Source organism: Lampris incognitus, chromosome 2, assembly GCF_029633865.1.
Source record: "Lampris incognitus isolate fLamInc1 chromosome 2, fLamInc1.hap2, whole genome shotgun sequence".
NCBI lineage: Eukaryota > Metazoa > Chordata > Actinopteri > Lampriformes > Lampridae > Lampris > Lampris incognitus.
The window spans coordinates 84,852,615-84,871,500 of record NC_079212.1 but is presented as its reverse complement, the minus strand read 5'-3'; the positions used below and the strand labels follow the sequence as shown (position 1 = coordinate 84,871,500).

Sequence of the window (18,886 nt, the reverse complement as noted above, 5' to 3'; positions counted from 1 at the left end):
CACATTCTAACAAACAGCTGGGCTTTCTCTTCAGGGATTTCACTACAGAGCTTTCTTTAATTTGTATTTGTCACGTAGGAAGACCACGGTGGGCCTGGCGTGTTCTGAAATATCCTCCCGACAGATAAGAAACGGGCTGTTCTGTCATTACCACACTGTGCTGATGCTTTTGTTTTTTCTTGTATTTAGATTTAAAAAAAATGTCCAAATCTTCCAGTATCTCAGCTTCCTCTTTATGCATATGTGCTGCAACAGCTGGATGTAAAACTTCACAGTTCACTAAGGGAACTACACTTTCATAGTAAGTTTTTATTAGCGTAACTATATTAAAATGAGACTACTGTGAAATAATGTAAAAGATTGAGGGCTTACGTCTATGGTGAAGATATGAATTAAACCAAAACATGTCTCTTTTCAGGGCAGTCAGTCTGATTTTATGATAATGGAAAAAGGTGTACCACAAAGTTCATCTCTAGGACTGCCGCTGTTCTTCATTTTTATTAATGATCTCCCACAAATATGCTCCGATTGTCATATTCAATTATACGCAGATGATACCGTGATTTAGGCCCTGTGGTGGCCTGGCAGCCTGTTCAGGGTGTCTCCCCGCCTGTCGCCCAGTGACTGATGGGATAGGCTCCAGCATCCTGAGAGCAGGATAAGCAGTTTGGATAATGGATGGATGGATGCATGGCGATCTGACATTCCCAGAGGGTTCGAGCCAGCTACAGTTGTCCTGGAACAGGTGTTGCATGTGGTGGTCTCACTTTGCATACACGTGTATACTTGCATATGTGCTGTGCAATTTCATTATTGTCCAACAAAAGAGAGACTGCCATCCATTTGTGTTTTTTATTATCAATGATTCTAGTCTCTACTGCAATGTTCAGATCAATTAACAGAATTAAAGGGATCAATCTTTCCATTGTTACAATCTAGCATACCCCACAAAATCATCTACCTCCAAAATGTCAAACTTTGCTGCAACATGCAACCACTTATTCAACACCATGTTGAGATCTACTGTACACACACATGCACAGGACACTGTACACTACTACTGTACACTACTACCGAGATCTACTGTACACACACATGTAAAGGACATTGTACACTACTACTGAGATCTGTACACACGTACACTACTCCTGTACACTACTACTGAGTTCTACTGTACACAGACATGCACAGAACACTGTACACTACTACTATACACTACTGCACACACACATGCAAAGGCCAATGTAACCTGCCAATAAGACAAGACTGGAAGTTAGCCACCTCATAATTACATCATTATTTCATCACTTATCAGCTGGTGTGTCTGTGCACAGTGTTCTACCCATAAATTCAAAATGCAGCGAAACCTAGAAATCATTTTGGTGACAAAAACAACCTACAATGAAATGCAGACAAAGGCTGCAGATAAGTTGTTGGTGTGTTTTTAGGTAACTGTACAGCTTGAAGATGTTTACTTGCAGACAGTCCTACACAGTAGCGTACTTCGCTGTTGCTCCTGATCTCTGTTGGCTCACAAAGCCACTGTGCTAGATTTAACAAAAGATCATGTTTCACACAAATCAGCATCTTTCTGACACGTTTCCCACAAATCAGCCCGCTGACAAAGCCAAAGGAGAATGTGAGCCATCCGCTCATTTAAGACTTGCACAACAACTTGTGCAACTGTTCCTCTGAATACAAGCACCTGGTGGTGTAAAGGCCTAAGGAATACGCTTTCATTAATGCGTCTGAAGACTGACATACAGACAACACAAATCAACAAAAAAAAAAACTCTGCAAAACACCAGTACAATCTAGAGAGGCAACAATAAAAATAGAAATACATTTTGTACTTTGACTGGACCTAATCACTCGGCTCCTGATGACCTCTCAGATTTGCATGAATAATCAGGCTTGGGCTCCATCCGTTCTTCTGGGCTTCACCACAGAGGGGAGTCAGCAAGGTCACTGGAGGAGGAGAGAAGGATGGACTGATGAGCCTCTCGTGTGTGCTCTCCCTGGTGGACAGACAGACTACGGATGATGTGGACAGAGACGGGCCAGATATGCTGCAGAGCTAATACGACTTATGCTGTGGCTCAGGTCCCCATGCAGTTTCACATAGCTTTTCCCTTTCTGCCGTTGGCTTCGTGTTGCCCTGCAGTGCTCGGCTGTTTCTTTTAAAGATGTGAGGCTTTAAGGATTTCACTCCTACCTAAAACGACCATGGGCGGTCAAAATGACCGCCGGTTTTTAAACTCTATATTCTGTCCAGATAATACCCAACTGAGATATTAATGCATTGCATATGTTAGTGTGTCTGTTAGGAAACTAACTGACACCAAAATTAACATTTTAACAACTTTTCAAACAATTTAAAATGGCCGCTGTCCAACGCCTGTAAATACTGTGGTAGTCACGGTGCGTCTGTAACCAGACATGTTGGACATCATCACAAACCAAGTTCAGACTATGTCTCTGCGCTGGAGGGCGCTAGTATGCTTCTAGGACAGAGCAACGAACTTCGCGAGGAAATGACGCCACCAACGCGCGTCATGTGTCACCAACACAAATTACGAGACGGTCATTTTGACCGCTCATGGTCGTTTTAGGTAGATCTTATAACGTTTTGGGGCGTCTGATCTAAAACTCGTTTTAATGTGAATATACGCAGTTTTAGGAGCATTCAGGCAGCGGCAGGTCTGTATATTGTTCTTTTTTTCCACAAATGTATTAAAGTGAAAGTCCAAAACCGTCAAAATGACCGCCTCGCTGGTTCTAGTGAGGAGCAGCTTTCACAAGATGGCCGCCGGTTGTGAAAGGAGCAGGATTTTAAGGGAGACTGTGCAGATGAAGTCGTCACACCAGAGCTTTCATGAAAAGTGAGCGAGGTCAGGAGGAGGAAACAGAGTGTGTGTTGTCTGTCTGCTGACAGAGCAGACGGGTCACCTCAGAACCGGGTCGAGGAGCTCTGGCAGAATCAGCGGTTTGCCTTCAGCCACTCGGGGCTCGCGCTGTGTCCCCGTTTCATCCTGAGGTGACAGACACACACACATGGCAGACATCAGTGGCTTTTCCTGTCTTATCATAATACATCTGTGGACAACTTTACATATTATACTTCTCATTGTAACATCTAAGTAGCGTTATAGAGCCCGTGTGCACGCTCTCCTGCCGCGATGTGGATGTGTGACGTCATGTGTCTGCAGGATTTACATGTAAACAGGTTTTTTGACTTAGTCTTGGCACATGAATGTCTTCACTGTGGGTGCAGGATGGATGGCTGCTGCTCATCTGCCATAAACAAAACATCGCTGTCACAGCAAATCAAGTCCAACTGTAAGCTCACGTAGTTTTCCAGCAGCCACACTGCTGTGTTTGAGGTTTTACTCCCTGTTACCAATGAGCCCCAATTTGGAAAACCTGGGGTTGGTGGTTTGCACACTCATCTCAACAGAGGGCATATTACAGCTATGAAAGTTTCCAGGTCTTCATTAATGTGCAGTAAAACTCTATTTAAGTCAGCGACTGGACCGGTCTGTGACCGCCATGTGGGGCCGTACTGCTGCGGTGGTGCTTATGGAACAGCTGGCATGAAGGCACAGTACTGACGCCCAGCGATGGGTTATCAGGAAGTCGCACTGAGTAAATTAGGCACCGATATGGCGTGTTTATGTAGGATTTGTACATTTGCTAGGTGGTGCTGTAGTGCTGCTACAACACAGGCACCAAGCGTAACACACCTGTAGTTCATACAACATTACAGCCAGTTAAAGCACATTGATTCCTTTAAGGCAAACATTCCTCAGAATAAATTTGACTGAAGTGGGCAAGAATTTCCAGCAAGTTCTTTATGAGTCAACGCTGCAGTGAACAAGTTGTCCTTGCTCTCCGGCCTGCAGGTGTAGGTCATGTGCAGCATCATTTAGTCTCCGGTGTGAGCAAGAAGGCTGACCTGTGTGTGGGACATGGGACCGTCCGCTCTACCCTGCAGGCAGTGTGTCTGGCTGTTGCAGCGGTCCGGATGGGAGGACAGGACCAGCGCTGACAGCACCGCCCTGGAGGCAGGCCAGCCATCTTCAGATGAGGCGTCACCAGCTGGGGGCATCACAAGCATCTCTTTAGTTTAGCCTTTATTTTAGTTGAAGCGCTGTGGTAGCGCTGTGTAATACACAGTTCATGAATATTCACAGACAGAAGGCAGACCTGTTCCACTCGACTCGCTGCCCGACACCGCCTCCAGCCTTTGCTCCAGCTGACCGATGTAGTGGTGCAGCTCCTGTGAACGTGCATGTTAACATCAGCATGTCAGCATGTGCTGATGTGTGTCATGGGAGAGAAACAGGTGGTGTGTTGGTTCAGACAGGTGTGAAATATAAACCAGTATAAAAAGTCTCGTAAGCGGATCCTTGCCTGTTTCTCCAGCTGCTGCTGTCCTTGCTCCTGCTGGGCACTTCTGAGGTTGGCCTTCAACTCCTGCACTTCCCTCTTAGCATCACTCAGCTGCACCTACAGGAGGTGCAAGCATATTTGTCAGTAATAATGCATTTTATTTATACTATGGCGCTTTTCATCATACTCAAAGACGCTTTACTAAATTAGGTAAACTGAAAAGCAACACACTGGAAACCTGCAACACAATATGAATCACATATGAGGGCAGGTCTGAGGATGGGGAGTCCTGATTAATGACTTGAATGTGGGCAGATCGCAGCAGTCTCTGAGGTACTTGGAGAGGGAGTTCCAAGAGGAGGGGGCAGCAGGTTGAGTGCTCGGTCCTTAGTTTACCTCAGATTAGGGGTGGATAAGAGGGCGGGGGAGGGGGATGAGAAGGCAATGGAGAAGAGGTGTGTCTTGAGACAGGATTGGACGAGTGGGAGGGATTCTGAGTCTCTAATGACTTGGGGAAGTGAATTCCAGAGCCTGAGGCTGCTCTGGAGAAGGCTCGGTCACCAAAGCCGTGGGGGTTAGACCTGGGGGTAGAGAGAAGGGGGGCTGAGGTGGATCTGAGGGACTGAGAGGGTTGGTAGGGGGAGAGGAGGTCGGTGAGGTATGGGGGATCCAGTTGGTGAAGGGCTTTATAAGTAAAAACCAGGATTTTGTAGTTGGTCTGGCGGGAGATGGGTAGCCAGTGGAGGTTTTTTAGGACTGGGGTGATGTGGTGCCAGGATTTGGTGAAAGTTAGAAGTCGGGCGGATGCGTTCTGGACCAGCTGGAGTCTCTTGATAGAGCTAGCACTGATGCCATAGAGGAGTGAGTTGCAGTAATGAAGGCAGGAGGAGATGAAGGCATGGATCAGTATCTCAGCAGCAGGCTCTTATTTGTTGTTGTGATAAAAAGCCACAGACGTGTAATGTATCTCCAGGCTATTTTCTACCTGCAGACGTGTCAGTCACTGGAATCACTGCAGAGCTGTTTCCAGTCATCTCACTGACTTTCAGATGAAATGTTTTTGCTAGCTCGTGTGTGTGTGTGTGTGTGTGTGTGTGTGTGTGTGTGTGTGTGTGTGTGTTGTATCGTGTCACTGAGTTATAAAAACACTAGAAGCTGAGTCGATCTTTGGCACGGTTTCTAACATGGGAAATCTCCAGTTTTTGAAACCTGATCCAAGCAGCTGGGTGGGTGCAGATCAGCACCACACCAGCAATATATTTAGAGCTGAACATGTTTTTGTCCTGGTGGCGATGATTGGCAACCTCTGTCTATTTTGGTTTACTTACTCTGTTGCAATCTCGCTCTCTCGCCAGCTCGACCTCCAGCTTCTCCCTCTCCATCCTCTCTTCCTTGAGCCAGTCCTCTTGCCTCTGCACCTCCCAGCTCAGCTCCTGCACTTTCTTTTTATGAGTCTGCAGCAAAGAGACGGTGTGTTAGCACGCTGAAGGTTCAGAATCATGCCTCATAACACACACAGTAGTCATCATTTGTGCGTGTGCAAGTGAGACTATGCTCAGTTCGAACCATGTATTTACTACAAGTTGTGTGTCGTATAGGGAGCGGGGTTCTCACTTCGGCTGTTTGTTTGTAGGCCTCTCTTTCTTGGGCCCACTTGGCACGGCCCTCGCTGTGGGCCAGGTCCTCCTCTGACAGCTGGAGGGTGAGCTGGGCTACTTGCAGCCGGGCTTGGTGCAGCTCAGCATGGCCGTGGGCCTGCTGGACGCCCAGCTCGCTCAGCTCCCTGCGCAGGCTCTCAGCAATACGCTCACTGGCCTCCAGGCGCTCCTGCAGCCGTCTCACATCTGCCAGAGCCGTCTCATAGTCCCCCTTCAGCAAGGAGACAGGAAGACAACTGCACTTAGGGAAGTACTGACACGCAGAGAAGGAACAGGGAAGAGTATAGGATTCACACTGGGTTCAGGGTGGGAACTATGAGAGAGCCACTGGGAGCTCAGCATGATCTGGGAAACTGGGTGTGAGTGCATCTCTAAAATATTAATTACCAAGTTGTTTTTGCTACAATTTTGCATTTCTATATTTCTATTTTGTTATCTATAGCAGTACATTATATGGTACATGCATTCTTCAATTAAAAATGGTGACGTTGTTGGGGTGTTTCATGACTTGGTCACTACGCAGATCCAGCGGCGCTACTCCTACATCCTATTCCTACATCACCATCCAAAGTCAGTGGCGCACAAGCAAGCTGATGACAGGAGGGGATGTATTTCTTCTTGTGTGTGTACTTTAGTTCATATCAATATCAGTGTTACAGGTCTTTTACTGCGGTGTGGCTTCCACACTTGATCTGTTTCTTACTCATCAGCAAATGATGGCGTGCCGTTGTGTTTGTTGATGGCGTGCCGTTGTGTTTGTTGATGACGTGCCGTTGTGTTTGTTGATGGCGTGCTGTTGTATTTGTTGATAGCATGCTGTTGTGTTTGGCCATGTTGTATTGTAGGTGATGTTTGTTTTGTGTGTTTGTCTCTGAGGCACAGATCTGCTGATAAAACAGGGAACTACAGCATGCATCATGGATGTTTTATTACCAATGACTCATTGTAGGTCCTCTCAGAGGCATACTCCTCCAAAGCACAAAGTGAACTCCCTGAGTGCTGCAGTGTGGTCCACACCCTGCCCGGATCTCTTAAAAGTTATGTAAGGACACGGACACCTCAGCAGCATTACTTCTATGAATTAGTGTTAATATGATGTTAAGACGGCTGGTTCAGGTCAGCTGACGTCTCATCGTGGACCTTACCTGGGGCTAGCATCAAGTGGACCTCACCTGGTGCTAGCATCATATGGACCTCACTTGGTGCTAGCATCCTGTGGACCTCACCTGGGGCTAGCATGTGGACCTCACCTGGTGCTAGCATCATGTGGCCCTCACCTGCTGCTATCATTATGTGGACCTCACATGGTGCTAGCATCAAGTGGACCTCACCTGGTGCTAGTATCATGTGGCCCTCACCTGGGGCTAGCATCAAGTGGACCTCACCTGGTGCTAGCATCATGTGGACCTCACCTGGTGCTAGTATCATGTGGCCCTCACCTGGTGCTAATATCATGTGGTCCTCACCTGGGGCAAGCATCAAGTGGACCTCACCTGGTGCTAGCATCAAGTGGACCTCACCTGGTGCTAGCATCATGTGGACCTCACCTGATGCTAGTATCATGTGGTCCTCACCTGGGGCAAGTATCAAGTGGACCTCACCTGGTGCTAGCATCATCTGGCCGTCACCTGGTGCTATCATTATGTGGACCTCACCTGGTGCTAGCATCAAGTGGACCTCACCTGGTGCTAGCATCATGTGGACCTCACATGGTGCTAGCATCATGTGGACTTCACCTGGTGCTAGTATCATGTGGCCCTCACCTGGGGCAAGCATCAAGTGGACTTCACCTGGTGCTAGTATCATGTGGCCTTCACCTGGTGCCAATATCATGTGGTCCTCACCTGGGGCAAGCATCATGTGGACCTCACCTAGTGCTAGCTAGCAGCCCTGTGGTGCTACATCACTTGGCTATATGTGTTGCACTGGAGGGGGAATCATTACCTGCAGATTCTTCCTCCTCTCTTCTTCATGTTTCATTTGACTGGACATTTTGTTCCCTCTGTCCTTCATCCTGTGTGGTAGAAAACAATGTTATGAGTGGACCCAGCGAGACAACAGCAGCCTGAAGAATGTCAAATGCACACTTACCTCTCTAGTTCGTACGTTGTCTCTTCCTCCCTGTTGGTTAAAACCCTGACATCCTCCTCCAGCTCTTTGATCCGCTGCTGACTGCTGCTTTTCTCAGCCAAAAGGTTACTGAGTTCAGACGACAGGCTTTCCTGACTATACTTCACATCCTTTCAACAGTGGCAGAAAGGAAAAGGTAATTGGTGGGTCTTTTTCATGCCTGTTTTTATGCTAGAACAGACCTTGCAGCTATGTATGAAGGACTCAGCATGTTGTGACTTTGCTACTGTTCCAGAGTAAAGAGGTGTACTTTACACTGGTCAACATAGCGAAGCAGCCTGAGCTGCTTTACAATACCTTATTTCTCCCCTCCATCCACTTCAACTTCTCCCAGTTCTGTCTCAGGTTCTCTCGGAGCTCTGAGATCTCCTTGTGCAGCGCTTGTCTCTCCTGCTCCCACCTCTGCCTCACTTCTTCACTTCTCTGTCTCTCAGTCTCCTTTTCGTCCTTTGCCATTTCCAGGGCCTTTCTTAGACTGTCTTGTTCTTTCAGACATTCCTCCAGCCGACCCTGTTCACAACATGGAGAGAGGCCACAGACCAAACACACTTACACACACTGACACACACTTATACAGAGCTGCACAGACAGATGAGTACGCTGTGTGTGATTCTTCTTAACATATACCAAAGAAAGGAATATAATTTAATTTAAAACTGAAATTTTGAATATTTAGGTTCAAACAAATGTTCTTTTTGATACTGCCTATCACTGGCTTGTTTAACACAACAGCTAATCCACAAATAGCCAAATGGTGAATATTTTGTAGTAGTTGCCCGTTCAGATAGTTGGGACGTTCCTGGTAAAATGATGCGGGGCAGAGCATTCATGTGGTCACTACTGCAGCCACATGTAGAGGAACACAGCAAGAAACAGTGAGTCTGAGGAGGAAGTAAAGCTGTTGTGACTGACACGCAAATACATCACACCAGGCTCATCGATACCAACAGATATCACCACCTCAATGGCCAGATCCAGGTCCAAATCCAGACCCAGATCTACATCCAGACCCAGATCCAGACCCTGATCCAGATCCAGCCATGTGTCTTAGTTCAGTGGGGAGGAAGGTGCCATAACAGGAGCACTGATGACCCTTTCATTTTGAATGGATTTTTGGGGGATGGAGTGGTGAAAAACCAGTGAAATCACCAGTACCGCCATAGGTCACAGTAAATTAACAAAAACTTTTGAGTATTGTGGCTTTAATATGAATAAAAATGGCAAGTGGCAAAAATCAAATAATTATATCAGAACAACCACGTGTTGCTGATTTGACTGTTTCTGTACAGTCCACCACAGTTTCACAGGAAGGGCCCATATAGAAAACGGCCTACTGGTATTGGAACGGTGGTGAATTAGCTTGCCAGCTACCACCTCCTGTACTTCTTTTAGTAAAGCTCTATTTCTCATAGGCTACGTTATTGTCTATGGATATACGTATGTCCACTCAGTGAGAATACATGTACGTTTACTCATTTAGCAGATACTTAGCATAAAGCAGACAGATTTGAATCTTACCAACTTGCATAAGAGCGCCACATAATACCCCAACATAGCCAAGGGTGCATGTCAAGTCAATGCATTTAGTGTAGGTGCATCTTAGAGCATCCAGAATACTCTTATTATTGCAAAATGGGAGGGTTACCTACACGTTCTACATAATATATGCTAGCGGCTAAGTGTAGGACTAGCTGTGTTGTTATTTCTCTACCTGCAGGAGTTGAGCCCTGGGGATGACCAGGATTAGTTCCTCCTCCTCATCCTCCTGCTCTTCCTCTCCCTGCTCCTCTTTCATGGTCTCTAGCTCCTCCAGTGGCTTGGGAGAGCAGAAAGTGAAGGGCCGACTGCAGGTGCACACCTCCCCCTTCTCATCCACATACACAAACTGGTACTCCACCGTGCTGGGGTGAGGCAGGTACGAGGCTTGACAGAAGACATTTTTGTTAACATTTTATTTCTGCTGTCTACCTGCAGTAGGACAGGTTGTCAGTTTGCATTTCAGTCAGGTATGACTGAATTATACACACTTTTTATATGACTAGCTTGTCTGCCACGACACGGGAACACAAGCGTTTGTGCCACCTGTCCTCCCTGCTGATGTGGAACACGTCACTACCTAGATGCTTCTCTTGGGAATTTTAGTGGGAATGTCACCACAGACACACGTCTGTATTTCTCCATATTACTTCAAATGCAAGGCCGTCCATCTGCAGCTGATAGGCCTCATTGTGTCACCTCATTTGGTGGAAGATGGTAACTTAACGGACATTTGGTTAAGTGAGAATCTTTGAGATTGCTACTTCAATTCCAGTGTGGGAAGATGGCGGCGCGGACTCGTGTTTGCAGTGGCCTCCCCCAGTGCCGACTATGCTGTGTCTTTGGCCACGTCTACATCTGGGTTTTGTGTCATCGTGTGAAGAACTTTATGAGGATTTATGTCTGTGATCGTGGATTTCGTTTGATGGCTGGGAGAGCGAGGCAGGCTAAGCTAGCTGCTAGCCCATGCAGACCAGCAGTTCTGATAACACCAAGATAACACAGAGGGCGGTCTGGCGGCGGCCTCGCCTAGCGTGTCAATTGTGCAGTGTTTTTGTGTGTCCGTGTTTGTGTCGTCGTGTGGAGCACGGGGGGGGGGTGTCGAAGGTGTCTGGCCAGGAGAGCTGGCGCTGGATCAGCTGAGGGAGCTTGGTCTGCTGCGTCCTTTGGGCCCAAAGACCACGGCCCTGACCAGAGCTGTGCCCGCAGAGGAAACACCGAGGGCGGTCTGACAGGACGTGGAAGCGGGGCAGGCTAAGCTAGCTGCTAGCCCATGCAGACCAGCAGTTCCAACAGTCATCCTGGCTGGCGCTCCTTGTGTTGCAAATTTACTGAATGCACAGTCTTGCTGACTGTTTGTGTGGGTTTTTTTTCTGGGTTTGTGTGTTTTGATGGTGTCGTTTTTGGGAGGTTTTGGATGTGTGTTTTTGTCTTTTGTGTTGCACTGCTGTGGGCTGGGAGAAATTCTCCTCTTTCGTGTACACAAGTACATGAATGAGATGACAACACATTGTTCCTGATTCCTGATTTAAAGCAGCAAATGATTCAAACACCACGACCATGTCGCTGCAGACAAACCCCAAGTCATCAACAATACAAGTGATGGGAGTTTTGGAGAAGTTGTAAAAATGTGTCCTCTGCGAGTTCAGTTTGGCCTTCTACGTTTAGCACTCACTGAGAAAACATACCACCTCGAAAGTCCAGTAGTCACAAACATGTGGACTGTGTGGTTTTATTTGACCTGTGTGCCACCGTTTCAAAACCAACCAAGACGGCGTCCTTTTAGAAAGTAAAAACAACTGGTCTGGTTGAATTCTTACCATGGAACAGTGCACAGCAGTTGACGCTGGTTCCTCCGGTGTAGTCCTCAGGCCCAAGAGCCCAGGTGTAGGTGTAGTACTCCTTCACTGACGACCAGCCCACCTGTCGCAGGATAAGAAACACTTGTGATTCTTGAAGAATGTGCCTTACAAAATCACAAATGTGTGCGTTGCTAATACAGGACAGGAAGATGTTGCTTTTACTGAAGGAGATGGAGGTTTGCAACCTGAAAAAGCCCAATCCAGTCACTTCTGCTCCACAGGTGGTGGGGGGTCAGGCTGTAGTGGCACTCCACCCGAGTTTGGGGGAAGTAAAACTGCCCCACATTTCGAAACACCACTTTGGCCTGTTTTTCCATGTGGTGGCACTCGAGCTGTTGAGGGAGAAAACATGGATGTGCTGAAATGTGTTCCAGTTTCAGTCCAGAGGAAACAGCTGATGAAAGATGAGAGCGGAGTTAGCTGAGGCATGCAGCGTGGTCGTGGCACCAGATGCCTGCAGATCCACAATGTGTTTAGAAACAACATCACACACCAGTACTGAGGTTATGCCACACAAGCCTGTGCAAAAACACAGACGAAGAAATGACACTAGCACAGACACCATTTTGCACTGCACATTAAATTGGTGAATACTGCTATGGGTAAGCAGTGTAGAAATTAACCCGACAATACACAGCTATCTTAACTAAATCCGATATGTTTAATGACGACACAATTTGCATTAAAAAGTGTGTTAAGGATTGGAGATCCAACAAACTCGTCTGGTCTGGGAAAATTGGTCTGATTTCGATTGATACTGTTTTCTGCTAAACACTACTTTTCATGAGTGCGTTTGACTGTGAGAGAATTTCCATGTGGTAGAAGCAACTTTTTGCAGAGCTGTGCACTAGAAGTATGATTAGATCAGCTACAAACGTCATGCGTTGATCTTACTTCAGTTTGGACACCCCAAATACACAAGTCTACGTAAAAGACTTTGAGGGAAAAATGACATTCAGGCAAGGGGCATTACTAAATAGTCCCACTGCGCTGAACAGTCAACAGTTGATGAATGAACTTCATAACATTGCTAAATAAAGAGAAACAGACGTTTTAAAACTCACCCGATACTGATCAGGAATTCGTCAGATCTTTCTTTCTTTCTGCTACTTCCTCTGGCCTAGTGCTGCATCGTGCTCTCCTCCTCATATATGTAGAAGGTGACGACCAATCCTGGCAGGTGCAACCTTTCACAACAACCGCAGCACTTGGATACTGACGTTGGCTCGCTCATGGGAGACGCAGTCCCACAGGGCACAAAGCCCACCAGGGGTGACGGCACTGGACTCCAAGTCCCATTTCAGGAAAGCGGTCACAGGATACATACAGGGCATGTTGCTCTCTGGCTCTGGGAGCTGCTGGTTGTGTTTCTCGGTACTGGTGAAGGGGAGGGCTCGGGCGGTACATTACTCATAACAGCTCCTGTAGACTCAGTAGACCTGCTGCTCAGTGGACAGCACACAACACCACATGCTCTTCTTGGCATCCACTTTAACTCCATGTATCCCAAATGGATGAAATCGTACCATCTTTGATTCATTTATTATGACCCACTGAATGTGTTTTACTGTAAAAAAGAAGATGTGATAAGTCACCAGAGGTATTTATAAGTCATCTGTAAGTAGTCTATCGGTCATGTTGCAGCAAAAATAGAGGAGGTTCTGTAAGATGAGTTCTGTCTTAACGTATCAAAATATGATGAGGGTGATTCCACAACAGACATGGTTCCACGTGTGAAGACCAAGGGAGCAGAGCAATAATAAAGAGTGAAGAGTCATACCTACGACACTATAAAATGTCTCGTCTGTGCAGGGGTGTAGCACAAAATTCTGGGCCCTATCCATAAGCAGTCTCTGTGGGCCCCTTTCCTCTTTTGTCTCTCACGCATCACTTTTTTCAGTTCTTGCTCACTATCTGCTACAGCCCCCTTTACAAGCATGAAGCATTTCAACTCCTTGAAATGGAAATAAGGAACAGGGTACAGGGACGGGGTTTGGATGGACGGGGTGGCACGGGCATAACAAATATAATGTGCCTTACACTACACACACACACACACATATCACACACACACACACATATATATGTGTGTTTGTGTGTGTGTGTGTGTGTGTGTGTGTATGTGTGTGTGTATTTAGCATCCAAATAAGGGACGATTCCTTATTTTAAGGAAAGGTTGGCAACCCTATAACAGAACTGATATTAGGCTCTTGGCCTGCTCATAGCCAAGCTAACATACAATAAAACATACTACTTGACCTTAGTGTTGCTCGGCTCCTTTCAGTTGAAAGTGCTACAAATAACTACGTGGACTGACTTTTAGTTGTCAGTGTGACTATATGAGCTCACCTTGACTCACATCCTTAGTAACATGATCATCAGGAGATGAGGGACCTGCTGCTGCTCCACTCCCCATGGCTGCTTCTGAAACTGAGGGCCATGTGTTTCATGTTAAGCTAGCTAATGTTCAGAGATATAATTTCATATGACACTGTAGCTATGATGCTGATAAATGTATGATACTGCGTGTGTTATAGTACTAGCTAGCTAGCTAGCTAACTCCTACTGTGTTCCGGTAGTAGGGGTTAAGAGTTAGCTAGCTAGCTGCTACCTGGCTGTGGTTCTAGGAGTTAGGTAGCCACCTTTCTTTTAAAAGCTCATAGCTCACCTTTCTTTTGGAAGAAATTATTCAACGGTTGTTTTCCTTCATTTTGCCTCCTCTCCCCTTCTTTTCCCTTTTCTTTCCTGGAACCCAGGCTTTGTATCTTTGGGAAGGACATGACTCTGTGCTTGTGCTTGCACCAGCAGTCACTTGCGACAGGACTAGATGAGCTGCATTGAGAGACGCTCCTAAGGGGCGGACTAAACCATTTTGCACCTTTTGTAAGGCGTTAGAGGGCTTCGGAGAGGGGCCTCAGAGAGGGCTTCGGAGAGGGGCCTCAGAGAGCCTCCACTAATTTCTTTAAATCCCTCAACCGATGTATTGAGCCACTTTAACTGAAGTTGTGAGTTAGAAATAAAAAATTGCAAACCAAGACAAACGTTTAATTCCAGGCTTCCTGAGCCCCCCCCCCTCCGCCTTCTGGGTCCTGGTAGGTACTCCCCCCCCCCCCACTACGACGCCGCTGCGTCCGCGACCGTTTGTTCTTTTTCCTGAAGTTCTGCATGTACCGAGAAAACCCGGTAGTCACATTACGAGACTGCTAAACTGAGTGGTTTTACTTTCCTCAGATATGCTTTACCTTCGTGCTTCTGTCAGCAATTTAAAAAAAACCTACACGGTTGACCTTTTTACAGAAGAGAAGTAGCTGACATCGTGTTGGTATAAAACACTTGAGCCCTCCATCCTCCCTTCACTTTTTACAGGGTGCACGGGAGGTGGGACCATGTGTTTTACACAACCCCTTTTAAAATAAAATTTACGGGTTAATTTGAGACATGACATGACATGACATGACATGACATGACATGGTATGGTGTGTGTTCCATATCCTGTTGGTGTTTCGCCAACAATGCAAATCCCAGTTCCAGACTTCACCACTTCTGGTGTGGGAAAATGGCGGAGCAAATTCGCGTTTGCGACGGCTTCACCCAGGACCGTCCATGCAGGGTCTTTGTCCACGTCTGCATCTAAGTTTGTCTTCGTTTGATGGCTGGGAGAGCTGGCGCTGGGTCGGCTGGGAGAGCCTGGTCTGCTGCGTCCTGTGGGCCCAGGAACCACGGCCCTGCCTGGAGCTGTGCCCGAAGAGGAAACACTGAGGGCGGTCTGACAGGATGTGGAAGCGGGGCAGGCTAAGCTAACTGCTAGCTCGTGTAGACCGGCGGTTCCGATAACACCGAGGGCGGTCTGGCGGCGGCCTCGCCTAGCATTAACTGTACTTTTAGTGTCGTCGTGTGGAGTGCGGGGAGGTGTGTCGAAGGTGTCTGGCTGGGAGAGCTGGCGTTGGATCGGCTGAGGTCCCAAGAACCATGGCCCTGCCTGGAGCTGTGCCCGAAGAGGAAACACCGAGGGCGGTCTGACAGGATGCGGAAGCGGGGCGGGCTAAGCTAACTTCTAGCCCATGCAGACCAGCAGTTCCGACAGTCACCCTGGCTGGTGTTCGTTCTGCTGGACAGCGGTTGTTTTTTGTTTAGTGTGGATATGTGTGTGTTAGTGTGGATATGTGTGTTAGTGTGGGTATGTGTGTTAGTGTGGATATGTGTGTTAGTGTGGATATGTGTGTTAGTGTGGGTATGTGTGTTAGTGTGGATATGTGTGTTAGTGTGGATATGTGTGTTAGTGTGGGTATGTGTGTTAGTGTGGATATGTGTGTTAGTGTGGATATGTGTGTTAGTGTGGGTATGTGTGTTAGTGTGGATACGTGTGTTAGTGTGGGTATGTGTGTTAGTTTGGATATATGTGTGTTAGTTTGGATATATGTATGTTAGTTTGGATATGTGTGTTAGTGTGGGTATGTGTGTTAGTGTGGATATGTGTGTGTTAGTGTGTTAGTTTGGATATGTGTGTTAGTGTGGATATGTGTGTTAGTGTGGGTATGTGTGTTAGTGTGGATATGTGTGTTAGTGTGGATATGTGTGTTAGTGAGGGTATGTGTGTTAGTGTGGGTATGTGTGTTAGTGTGGATATGTGTGTTAGTTTGGATATGTGTGTTAGTGTGGGTATGTGTGTTAGTGTGGGTATGTGTGTTAGTGTGGATATGTGTGTTAGTGTGGGTATGTGTGTGTTCTTGTAGTTTTTGGATGTGTGTGTGTGTTTGTGTTGCACAGCGGTGGGCTGGGGAGCCATGTTGTGTTCCATGTCCTGTGTGCGAGTGCGTGGCAAGTAACGGTGAGGCCTTCCTGGCCCTGACTCCCGGCTCCCAGAGAACGGTGAGCCTGTCCGCCGGGTGTGTTGGGAGGGGCCCCGCTGTCGGTAGCTCCGTCTTCCTTCATGTCCGTCCGCTGTGTAAGCGGCGGCATTCCCGGAAGACACGTGACGCACACCGGAAGTGTTGAATACGGGTCACCTGACCAGTGAGCTGCATCTGGGTCACATGATCAGCCCCGTCGGGACCCACCGTGGGCCCAACACAGGAGCTAAAATAAAACAACTGGTTTTAACAAGAACACGGTGATCCCTGGGGGTGGTGGAAGTGAGTCACCCCCTTCACCGTGAAGAGCTCCGGGTATCGAGAAAAGCGCTATATACATGTAATGATGAAGATGATGATGACTATAATGACTGGTTTGTAGTTGTCCAACGGATCACCTTCATTCTTCATGGAGAAATGAAATCGTTTCAGTAAAAGTAGAGAATTCAAGCTAACCGCCATGTTGTCCTGCAAATGTAACCCACACAAAGTTTTGGAAAGTGAAGAAGGACACTTAACTTGGGTTGACAGTATGGCAAAAGATGAATGTAATATGACTAGTGAAGAACGCAGGATCCAACGCTTCCCTTCATTTTTTAAATATTTCAGCCTAATTCAGTTTTTCCCCCCTATGGGGCTCCGTTTTTCATCAGTATATCTTCATTCTGTCTATTATTTATTCTGTTATAACGCTTGTGTACACCAAAGTCCAGACTCTAGCCAACATTGTGAGGGAGAAAAATCTGCTTTTAGTCTTCATAAAAATCGATAAAAAAATGGAAACAGAATGGAGCTCTTAATATGAGCTGTCCAGTATAAGAAGTAAAAATTATTTACCTAACCAAAATACACAAAGCAAAATTAGTGACAACATGAACCATCGGGGAGATGGACAGTACAGCAGGACCAGTACCAAAAAACTGCGTATTGTTCCTTTAATCTAAAGACTCGTTTGAATGGGAAGACCACTTGGGGTGAAGTCTAGACAGACAGCGTTCTTCATGCTGCTGCTGTGTCTGCACAGTGAAGCTGTTCGGAGGCCGAGTGTGTAGGAGCATGCACGCTCTGCTTCCCTGAGCCGAGGTCTGGATGAGGCCTAACAATGGAGCCGAGGTCTGGGTGAGGCCTAACAACTGAGCCGAGGTCTGGGTGAGGCCTAACGACTGAGCCGAGGTCTGGACGAGGCTTAACGACTGAACTGAGGTCTGAATGAGGCTTAACGACTGGTTAGGAGCCCGTGTACTGGACTTCTGTCTTATATGGAGCACACATATCCTGCTCCTTATCTAGAAACCCCTGCCAGATGACACTGATGTCATGTAGGCAAAAAAGTGTGAGAAGACCTACGAGATGAAACATGGTGCAGTGACCTTTTTTAAAAGACCTTTGAAAATGATCCAAAAACCAACATTTACAATACAGTACAGTACAGTACAACACAACACAATACAGTACAATACAATACAGCACAGTACAACACAACACAATACAGTACAGTACAATACAGTACAGTACAATACAATACAATACAGTACAGTACAGTACAATACAACACAGTACAGTACAGTACAGTACAATACAGTACAGAACAGTACAATACAATACAATACAGTACAGTACAATACAACACAGTACAGTACAGTACAATACAGTACAGAACAGTACAATACAATACAATACAGTACAGTACAGTACAGTACAATACAACACAGTACAGTACAGTACAGTACAGTAGAGTACTGTTGTCATTGATCTTACAGCAGAACCCGTCTCAGGGAGCAGAGCGTTCATCGCAGTCCCAGACAGACTCCACAACACAGGAAAAAGAAAGCCAAGCAGCTCCAGAGGTCCCTGTTTGAGAAAATGTAAGCGCAGCATTTGGTCGTGAGGGACCTGGTGAACATTAGTGTATGAAAATGGAGTTCGTTTTGTTTTGTTTTTCAATCTGCGATCCAGCTGAAAGTTAACTGTTGGCAGCTGACGTGGACAGACGGGACCGTCTGTCCTACATCGACTCAACACATGTTAAAGTGGCAATCTCAAACATGTCCACTGTCTATTAGAGAACTGATGATTCTGGATACTCCTCTCTGATTGGTCCAACAGACAGGAAGTTCCACCCATCCTCTCTGGACCTCTGTGGCATTCTGATGCTGAAACATAACACCCAAATTTGAATTTTCAGATCTGAATACAGGGGAACACTGCTGTGATGCCACAGAATGATAAGAAAACCTCAAAAACACAAAGTAGACCCCCCCCCCGCCGGCTTCCAGTCCCTGCAACGCCAGGCTGAGCCGTAGCCAACAACAGCATTCGAACCGTGAACCTCAGCATCGGGACACTAGTGTATTAGTCCACTGTGGCAACAGAGAGCTAATATAGACCCAAAATAACTGAAAAATTGTGTTTCTCGTTGCCCTCTCATCACGTGATAACTACTATCACTGCCTTGCAC

The 18,886-nt window shown here is 46.7% G+C and overlaps 1 protein-coding gene across 1 annotated transcript; it reads right to left on the bottom strand.

Annotated features, from left to right (window-relative positions):
* Nucleotides 1-838: 838 nt before the first annotated feature.
* calcoco1b (calcium binding and coiled-coil domain 1b) lies at nt 839-12,849 on the bottom strand. Its single transcript, XM_056274111.1, has 14 exons — nt 12,643-12,849; nt 11,764-11,910; nt 11,537-11,639; nt 9,892-10,103; nt 8,478-8,690; nt 8,142-8,290; nt 7,995-8,064; nt 6,007-6,261; nt 5,721-5,846; nt 4,414-4,509; nt 4,207-4,279; nt 3,956-4,098; nt 2,950-3,032; nt 839-1,968 (listed from the first exon to the last, which is right to left on the bottom strand). The coding sequence occupies exons 2-14, from the start codon at nt 11,893-11,895 to the stop codon at nt 1,941-1,943; spliced, it is 1,683 nt and encodes a 560-aa protein (XP_056130086.1). The 5' UTR covers nt 11,896-11,910; nt 12,643-12,849; the 3' UTR covers nt 839-1,940.
* Nucleotides 12,850-18,886: the final 6,037 nt, after the last annotated feature.

Excerpts from the sequence above, each read along its gene's own strand:
- calcoco1b (XM_056274111.1), bottom strand. The coding sequence starts at position 11,895 with ATGGAAAAACAGGCCAAAGTGGTGTTTCGAAATGTGGGGCAGTTTTAC. Across the intron at positions 8,291-8,477 it reads GGATGGAGGGGAGAAATAAG|GATGTGAAGTATAGTCAGGA; the intron begins GTATTGTAAAGC and ends CACTGTTGAAAG. Across the intron at positions 4,510-5,720 it reads GAGAGCGAGATTGCAACAGA|GTGCAGCTGAGTGATGCTAA; the intron begins GTAAGTAAACCA and ends CACCTCCTGTAG.